General features: G+C 39.1%; 1 protein-coding gene across 1 annotated transcript in view; it reads left to right on the forward strand.

Annotated features, from left to right (window-relative positions):
- DHX35 (DEAH-box helicase 35) overlaps positions 1-9895 on the forward strand; it is a 30028-nt gene that overhangs the window by 2450 nt on the left and 17683 nt on the right. The window contains exons 3-12 of the mRNA XM_017735398.1: positions 240-373; positions 750-842; positions 1002-1079; positions 2664-2768; positions 3641-3702; positions 4333-4402; positions 5456-5515; positions 7459-7571; positions 7738-7834; positions 8928-9086. Of these exons, the coding sequence (XP_017590887.1) occupies positions 240-373; positions 750-842; positions 1002-1079; positions 2664-2768; positions 3641-3702; positions 4333-4402; positions 5456-5515; positions 7459-7571; positions 7738-7834; positions 8928-9086 (971 nt within the window). The remainder of the gene's footprint in view (positions 1-239; positions 374-749; positions 843-1001; positions 1080-2663; positions 2769-3640; positions 3703-4332; positions 4403-5455; positions 5516-7458; positions 7572-7737; positions 7835-8927; positions 9087-9895) is intronic.

Genomic DNA, 9895 nt, shown 5'->3' on the forward strand with positions numbered 1-9895 from the left:
GAATAAATCAAATTTCAGTTCCTGAGGTAAGTTCAGAGCTGAAGAGAGGGGTGTATCCCTTGTTTATCGTTAGTATTTTGATTGCTTTCACAGAAAACTTGTTTGGTTGTTTTTTTTTTTTTTTTTAGTATGCTGCCACCCATGATTCCTATTTGTATGAAACGTATTTATTTTGGCTGTATTGTGATACAGCAGGCAGCAGTGTATTGTTCCAGTTAAAATTCACTTCTGTCATGTAGGCTCAGAAGGTCCTGGTGTCAGTGTCTCGGAGGAGAGGCAGAGTCCTGCTGAGAGCAGTGCTGTGACCGTCATCTATAACCCTTATGCTTCCCTCTCCATTGAACAGCAAAGGCAAAAGCTGCCTGTTTTTAAGGTACAGAAGTTCTTTTTGATATATTAAATGCATTGTATGATGTCTGGCTTGTCTGTCTTTTTTTTTTTTTTAAAGGGCAGTATAAAATCACTTTGCAACATAAAGTAATAAATTTATGACTTTGCTCTCTATTTATTGGAATTTATTGTCCTGTTTGACAACTGTAAGTCACAGTTTTAAGGGCTTTGTTGATGTATATTATTTACTATATGTTGTACATGTCATTTAGAGATTTTAAAGGACACAGCTTTTGGCAGTGAACTCCATGTAATAAGAAGTTACTGTGTCTGCCAGATATGTAAATATTGTCATTTTAATTGTTTTCTTTTTTTTGTACAATCTGCTGTTTATGTTTAAATGTCATTTTCTCTTTCAGCTAAGAAATCACATACTTTACCTAGTGGAGAATTACCAGACTCTGGTGATTATTGGGGAAACAGGATGTGGAAAATCAACGCAGATTCCACAAGTAAGTGTCTGTTTAGGTTGGTAAAATCAGGTGTTCCTTCAGGGGATTTTACATGGAATATTGAACAGAACCAGGTCAAAACACAAAGTGTGAGTGCCTAACACTTTGGTATAACCACAGCATGACCAGGGCCTCTCTTATCCCCATTCTTGTTTGCAGTACCTGGCAGAAGCTGGCTGGACAGCTGAAGGAAGAGTTGTTGGGGTGACACAGCCTCGTCGGGTCGCTGCTGTTTCAGTGAGTGTCCAAATCTTCCCAGCCTGTTGTCATTATAACCTCCAGTTTATCAGCAGGTTTTGCTCAATAGCAGGAATCTGCACGAGCTCCTGAATGAATAGATGTTTCTGCTTATCTTTCTGTAAGAGTTGCTGGTGTTACACACTGAATTCAACCTCATTAGTGGGTCTGGCCAAACATTTTTCAGCTCCAGAATTGCAGATGTAGAAGCTTTGAAGTAAAATTGACTGATGTCAGCAGAACTGTGTACGGAAGTTAGGGCTGAGCTGTGTTTGACTCAGAACTAGAACTGTGCTTGTGTGACCCTCAACTTCTTTCACAAGGTGAAACAGTGATGTAAATCTGCATACAGTTATGCAGCCAGTGGAAGTAACAAGAGGTTGTGTACCTCTTTCTAGCAATTCATAACTAGGTTTTTAATCTTTTTTTCTGTGTTTGTTTTTTGTTGTTATTATGGGGTGTGGTTTTTTTGGTTTCCCCTTGTAAAAATGTCAGGCAGAAGAAGAAACAGCTTTATTGTGAGAAATTTTTGCATATACATATTATGTCTTGGAGAACGTAATGTCCGCTGGATGTGCTATGAGGGGGAAAAGAGGAGATGCTGAGGGCAACGACTTCTCCTCTCTGGTAACAGTGTGCACAGAAAGCATCCAGTGCTCCTTGTCTTCACAACTGCTGCCAGCCCCTGACTTAGGTGAAGTTTCTGCTGCAGCATTCTTTTTATACAGAGAACTGAGGTGCTGTTTTATAACCTGCATTTTGCCTGTTCTCTGTAATGCAGTAAATGGTATCTACAACACACCAGCATCTACCTCTGGTAAATACTGTAGAATCCAGTATTCTTTGACCAGATCCAGCCTGGTTAAGGGAACAGTCTCTAGCAGTGCTCTGCATCTTGTGCTTTGGGCAGTCTGCCTGCAGTGTCCTCCCTTTTCTCCTTCATAGGGCATCCAGCTGACAGAGCACAAGTTCTACAGGAGATGTTGGGAGTGCTGCAATGATTTCTCACAGCAAACTCACTTCTCTTTTCCCTTTCATGTCTTAATGCGTCATTTTTAAGCCTAAAATAGATTATTCCATTCAGGCTTAGTACATAGACACAGCAGGGTTTTTGCTTGAGACTGTTGTTGCAGACTGCCTGGACTGTGGCTGTTACAGAAGATGAGAAATATAACTGGTGATTTATTGCTTTGTCTTGAACTGGAAGTGATATTTTATTTTAATAGATGACTTATCTGCTCTCCCATCTAGAACATGGGGGTTGTTAGAAATAAAGATAGCTAGTTGCAAAGATATATTCAGAAGTTCCTGAACTTCTGCTTGCATTACTGACAATTACCCTGGATTCTTGGGCTGAAGGTGATGGGGTGATAAGATTCCAGCTGAAATCATGAGTTCACTGCCTGTAGGTATGGCTTAGAATGTCACTCAAATGACTGACAGTAGCTTCTTGTTGGAATTCTAGTGGGACTAATTTATGTATTGTGGAGTTTTATTGTGTCTTTAGATGTCTTTGTAGTTTGTAATGACACAAGGCTGAAGTGTGCTGAGCTGTTTCTTGCTTCTGAGGATCTCTCTTCCCAGGTTGCAGGCCGAGTTGCTGATGAAAGAGGTGCAGTGCTGGGACATGAGGTTGGATATTGTATTCGGTTTGATGACTGCACAGACCCACAGGCTACAAGAATTAAGGTGAAACATGAACACTGTGTGGTTACTCTGAAGGAATTAGTTGAAACTCTTCAAGTACTTTTGCAAAATTATTGAGAACCATGTGATGCCCAGTCAAGAGAGTAGGTAACATTTCAGTTTCCCAGGTGGGCACCCCAAAATTGTGCTTGAAATGACTGTGGTGATCCAAACCTTAATAAGACGAGTACCTGTTCTGTTCTGATAGTCTGACAAGCACCATTTTAAGTCTAAAGGACAATTCCAAGGTATGGCCAGCTGTTGGTACGGCGCTGGTGTGACCTGTGTGTCACTCAAAGTCATTGGGAAAGGCTGCAGTGAATCACAGTTAAAAGTATCCTCCCTACCCTGAAAATAGATTTTGATTAAAAGCACAGATAAAACCCAAATGAGTAGGCTAAGAGACAGTTTGGTAGATTAAATAGCAGCTTTGCAGCTGTTCTTCAGGGCTGTGAGCAATGTTAGTGTTGCTTTTGTTCCTCCAGAAGATGATGTGCTTTAGTTGTGCTGGAATAGCAGTGATGATGAATGAGACAATTTGCTTTATGATTTTTTTTTTTTTTCCCAGAGGCTGGTGTTCCTTTTACAGTGAAAGAAATGGAGATGTTTGTTCATTAAATAGAGCTGAACTTAATTTTTTTCTTTTATGCATGATGGTTATTCATTTAGAGTTGGACATTTGGAGGGTTTTACCATCAATTCTTGCTTAGTTCAAGACCACCGTTGCAGTCACAGTCTAATTTGATAGATCATTAGAAAATTAAAGGCAAGGAAACATTCAGGCAAAAGCCTAGAAAATCATCTTTAAAAATCACAGTTAGCTGAGACTATCTTTTAAGGATTTTTCTACATTTTTTTTTTCCATTCACTTTTAGTTTCTAACTGATGGTATGCTGGTGAGGGAAATGATGGCTGATCCTTTATTAACAAGATACAGGTAAGAAAACATGGAATGAGTGCTTGCTGAAGTGCAATTTGGTAAAAACCTGCATTTTTTTACCTGTTAGAATAGCGGTTTTTGTAAATTATTAGTGGTTATTATAAATTAAATACCAAAAAAGTGAAAATTACTGTAGAAGTTTGACTTCTTTATGTTGTAAAGACTGCTAGTTGATCATTGCAACACCAAAACCAATAGGATTTGATTCTATAGTTTTGGGACAAAAGCTAAGTGGGGGCCTTATGGAGTCCGAATTGTTTCATTTCCCAATTTTAAATTATTTTTTCTTCTTTATACTAATAAAAAAAAAATCAACAACAAACAGGCTTTTCTGATATCCAGAAGACCTATGCAGTACAGTAAACATAAACTTGTTTTCTTCTACCCCTTTCCAAAAATTAACCTGAATAGAGAACAGTGTGTATGTCCCATGTGACGTCAGGTACATTTTTCTCCCTGTTCCATTGCTGCAAGTTTTTTTTAACTTCCACAGTTTTGTAAGTGGCTGTGAACAGTAAAAGTCCAGCAGCAGACTTCAAATAATGGTGTTTCTAGAAGACAGGGAGACACTGATTCTAATGTCAGTCAAGTAATTTCTGAAACCTCATCTTTCTGCTTTTTTCACAGTGTCCTCATGCTGGATGAAGCTCATGAAAGGACTCTTTATACAGACATTGCCATTGGCTTACTAAAAAAGGTAATTCTTTTTTAATTCACGGTTCTCTGTAATTTTAATTTGGTAATTTTATTATAGCTCTCTGTAACTGCTTTAATTTCCATCCTTTTCATTAAACCTCTGATCCTGATGGCTGGTAATTGAGGGAGTGTGATTGCTGCTTCCTCATTTATCCTGCAGCCTATTGTACATACCCAGGTATTTTCTTTGGTTGTCTGACATTCAGGATCCTCTATTTCTTCCCCCTGATGCTGAAATCTCTCCTTAGCTGATAGTACCAAAAATACAGTGTTGATTCTGCTGCTGCTGATCATGTGAAGTGATCTGATAGGGGCTTGTTGCTGACTTTCAACCTACTAAAGCTCTGACTCCCACCAGAAATTAAGAGTAAGTTAAAATAACAGACTGAACGCCCTTAAAATAAATACATAAAACTCCAAACAGTCATCAGGTTCTGAAACTTATGGGATGATATGGCTGTGATGCCTTTTCCTGATCTTAAAATCAAGAGTCAAACACGGTTAGAAGGGGAAAAGGGATTTTACTTTGATATTTATTTTAAGGATCCTTTGGTGCACCACATCCAGGTCAAATGCACATTGCAATGCCCACCCTCAAAAGATCTGATATAACATTATAGGTGTTACTAATTAGCACATCTATCAAAGATTCCCCAATGAGAGGCTTGAATGAGCCCCCCTTCCCAAGGAGCCTTCCCCTGGATGGTTCTATCTTGGTTTACAGAATATGTTCTGGAGAGGACCTTGGGGTCTGGGGCACACTGATCCCCAGCTACGAAGCTTCTAAAATGTTCAGTCTCCCAGCTTGACAAACAAGTCCAAGAATGTAGGCAAAAAGCACCAAGAATACAGAAGTTGTAAAAAGGTATAACAGGGGTATAAAAGAAAAGGCAAAAAATCATCATGGCATCAGCTGCTTCATTCATCATCTGTCTTGTAGTTTAAAGTAGTTTTATGGAGAAGTTTCTGGTAATCTGGATTCTCTAATTCTTGGTTCTAGTCTTGTATTTCAGAAAACAGCTTTTACTCTGGGTGTTGTTGGTTTCTCTCCCAGGTTCAGAAGAAGCGTGGGGATCTTCGCCTGATTGTGGCTTCAGCCACCTTGGATGCAGAGGTACAGCTCAGAGATTTGGGTTGAGATGAAGTGACATTAGGTGGGAGCTCCACTGCTATTTGTGTACAGCTTATCCTCTGTGCTGCTTGGGGAGCATTTTTGCTGCTTGAATGGTTGCAGGAAAAAAAATCTGCTGTAGATCAATTGCTCTGGTTTTCATGTTGTATTAGCAAACTGTTTTGTATGTGAATTTAAAAATGCATCTCTTTTTTATGTATTGATGTCTTTTTTCTCCTTATCTGTATTTTTTATTAAATATGTTCTCTTGGCTTAATTTATTAAGAGGCATTGATTTAGCTCAGTGTTGCTGATAGAAATAATTTGAGGCAATTACACACAAGTAAAAATAAGTGATAAATGAATAGATTTGATTTCAGTGAGATCGTACTAGATCCCTGATTGACTCGTGGCCTGTGAGCACTTATGTAAACTTAGTAAAAACATCATTAATTTGATTTTGAACAGAAGAAGATCTCTCTTAGAGCTGAGCAGTGTTTCACCCAGCCCTGTGTTCTGCTTGTAGCAGCAGCAACAGGAGATTCTGTTTAGGGAGAGCACGCAAGCCTGTGCACCTGCTGTGGGTCTGTTCTCTTTGAGCTGCCTCAGCATCTGCAGTAGTTGTAACAGAGATATTAGTCAGCACCTTCCTGCTGTTTCCCCTCTACTGTGTGTTTATGGGCCTGCTGTTTGTTAATCTGTCTTTGAATCTGCTCAATGAAGCTGCAAGTCTCCAGGACACCATGTGAGAGTAATTTTCAGATGTTTGCCACCTGTTATATAATGAAGTAGTTGGTCTAAGTTCTTTCAAACCTATTAGTTTCATCAAAGATCTCCTAGTTCTTGTACTGGGCATTTGTGTTTAAGAAAAGCACTCCCAAAACCAGTTTTACATTTACTTTGTCACCTTTGATTCTGTAAACTTCAGCTGTGTGTTCTCAGTTCTCAACTTTGTGCTCCCCAAGAACAGCCTTTTCAGTCTCTCTTCATATGGCAGCTGCTCCATCTCCTGCATCATATTCATTCCTCATCTCCACTTTTCCTAACTCGTCTGTCCATAATAAGATGCGGTGGTGAAAGCTTTCATGTGGTACTGAAGATGTGGGCACACTGAGAATTTCCTTTAGTGACAAGTATCATATGCCATGAATGTTGGTAGTGTGCTGTGCTTTGGTAGTATTTGCACTTCTATATATTCTGTATGTCACAGTGCAAAATTTTAACTGCCAGAAATCACATTTCAAATAGTTGACAGTTAATATAAAATGAGTTAATAGGAGCAAAATGATTGGTGTGACTATATAAACATTTTTTTAATACAGAGAGTTGATGGTTATCTCTACAATGCCTGTAAAAGTTGAAATGAGTTATTTGGGTTCTTAAGTTCATCCTCTTGCTGTTATTTATTGGAAATACTTCATGACAATAAATCTGAATTTATGAAGGTGTCTCACAATTCATAAATCAAAACCTCACATAAATCATGCCTAACTCTGCTTTTATTAAGTGAGATCTTGGTGTTCAGTAAGAGCTGGAAAATTTACTTGCTCATCCAAAAATGGATGAGAATATGCAGACCCTATACAAATCTTTTTGCACCAATCATTTCTAAGTTCTTAGCTGTGACTTTGCTAATGCGATAAATCCAGTTAAAAGATTCTTTATCTTCTTTATCTTTCTTTTTTGTATCAGCTGATATAATTAATGTCCCTTTTCAATTTTTACCTCTCAAAGTAATAAACATGCAAGACTTTTTGTGCTAAATGCCTGAACCCCAAACAGAATGGAAGGCAACAAAATGAAACTTTCACATTTTTGAATTGACATTGTCAAATAGATGAAGTAAACATCCAAGTAGTAGTAATTTAACTTCTTCGTGTCTTTAGGTTTTTCCCTCCATTCCTTGAACTGTCAAACTGAAAGTGTTTGTTTTTATTTTAATGTAGAAATTCAGGGATTTCTTTAATCAGAATGATACCGGTGACCCCAGCAAAGACACCAGTGTGATCCTTACTGTGGAGGGGAGGACGTTTCCAGTGGACATCTTTTACTTGCAGAGGTGTGTTCTTGTCTGCTCTTAGCAGTAGTGAAAATGTGCAACTGTGCTATCGTTTTGTCTAGGTTAGAGCTCTGGTGTCCAACAGCTGCTCTGTTTGTCCCTTCTACAGGGGAGGAGTCTGTACCTATTTTTCTGCTCACGTCTCTGCTGTTTTCTCTCCCCATAGCCCTGTTCCTGACTATGTAAAGTCAACTGTGGAAACTACAATGAAAATTCACCAGATGGAGAATGATGGTGATATACTGGCATTTTTAACTGGCCAGGTATAGACATAAGCAGTTTTTTTTTTTTGCTTTACAGTGCTGTATTGTGAGCTTTGCAAAGCTGCCTCTGTCTCCTGAGGCTTTCCTTAGTTGTACTTACTTTATTCTCAGTGAAGATGACAAACATTTCTGTACTGATGGGAGCAAAACTAGGCCAGTCCCAAAGATGTGAAGACAATATATGGCCTGAATTTATTGAAGCTAGAGAGGGATGATAGTTTTTGTCATTTAATACTGTATTTTCTCAGCCGTGGTAGTGAGTAGAATATTGTGTGGTTTGTTGGTGCAAGTCACACATACCCAGCTGTTAAAATAACAGTGAGTCATCATTAATACTTAAGGCAAATGGATTCACATTTGTTAGGCTTAACATCCGAAGTGTTTGACAGAAAAACAAATTGCCATGAGATCAAAATGTACTGGTCTCTTCTGCTCTATTTATGCTTGTCAGCTCACTTTGCAGTGGGGAAGAGCAAATGGGAGGTAACTCATCATTTCTCCAGTGAGGAGCCACCTTGAAGAGCTTCAATAACATCTTGCATATTTTCAAAAGCAATTCCTCATCCCTGTTATTGATTTAACTTTGGAATAATGAATTTGGTATTTTATGAGGCATTGTTTGAACATTTTGTTTTCTGTCTGTAAGAGTGAGGTGCCACAGCTGAGGTTAAACGTGAAGTTTAGCAAGAGGTCTTAATGCCGTTCCTGTGCCATTCCTGATCCAGGCCCGCAGCATTCTACACTGTCAAAATATTTTGACCTCCCCTTTTGCTCTCACCAGTTGAGACAGACAGGAAAATTAACCTGCTTCCTCCTGAGGTTGGTTCAGTCCTTCCCCTGTGATTTTGCTCGTGTGTTTGTGGTGTGACATTGACTCAAATAACAGTGAACATAAATAGGCATGTCAAGCTTTATTTATTATTAATAGGAATTTATCTAAGACTATTACAACATGGAGTGAGCTAGTCAAAGTCCTGGAGTCTGGACAATTACAATGGTATTATTTTGGTGCAGTTGTTGTATCTAGGTGACAGGAATGTGCTGTTAAAGTGAAACCTCTCTCATTCTGTGACCTGTGCTGCTCTGGCTCCAGGAGGAAGTGGAGACTGTTGTTTCCATGCTCATAGAACAGGCTCGGGCCCTCGCTCGCACTGGGATGAAGAAGCACCTCCGTGTTCTCCCCATGTACGCCGGGCTGCCTTCTCCTGAGCAGCTGAAAGTGTTTGAGAGAGTCCCTCACACTGTCAGGAAGGTGAGGCTCTTGTGTGTGTCTCAATTTCTACCACCCAGAAGGGCGTCTGCTGCACTCAGGTTGTGTTTATCAGCTTCACATCATGGGACTATGGCAAATGCTGATTTGAGGGAGGCTTTCTGTATCTCCCATCACTGCCTGTCAGCTTTCAAACTGGGAACCAAGAACATGTTCCCTGGCTTCCCTTTTCATCTTTGATCACTCCTAGACATGTCAGTTCCAGCTCTTCTGTCTTCACATCAACTCTGCAATTTTTAAGTGTCTCCATACAAGCTTGCATTTGTCTTCATTCAGCTGCAGCTTCTTACACTCTGAACTCCTCTGCTTTTATCTTTTTCTTTCTTTTTGTGGTCTAAATGTCCATGGCTGTTTTCCACCAGTAGTGGAAAAATTAGTGACAAAGTGGGTAAATACTGTATTTTTATCTAAAAAACAAGTTCAAACTTACTTGACTTCAGTGCAAAAAAAAAAGCTCTGTTTTGACTTCTGCAAGTCTTGTTTGGACATTTAGTGTCAGAGAAGTGTATCATTGGATATGATTAGTGCTTTCTGCTTATGCAGAGCCTGTGTTTGGGCTGAAATAAGCTGACAAAACTACACCAGTAACTTGTTATAGTTCTTGTACCTACTGGAGTTTGGCAAGTGAAATTGTTCATCTGGTATTGAAGAACATTTCATATAGATACTTCCTTTTCTCTCCAGGATATGACATGAATCAATTAACTTTCAAAATTTACTTTTTAATTTCAGGTGAAATAAGGATTTCCCACTGTTGTCTGGGAACAATTATTTTTTAATATTTTAGGACA

The sequence above is a fragment of the Corvus brachyrhynchos genome, unplaced genomic scaffold (genome assembly GCF_000691975.1).
Source record: "Corvus brachyrhynchos isolate BGI_N302 unplaced genomic scaffold, ASM69197v1 scaffold10, whole genome shotgun sequence".
NCBI classification, from domain to species: domain Eukaryota; kingdom Metazoa; phylum Chordata; class Aves; order Passeriformes; family Corvidae; genus Corvus; species Corvus brachyrhynchos.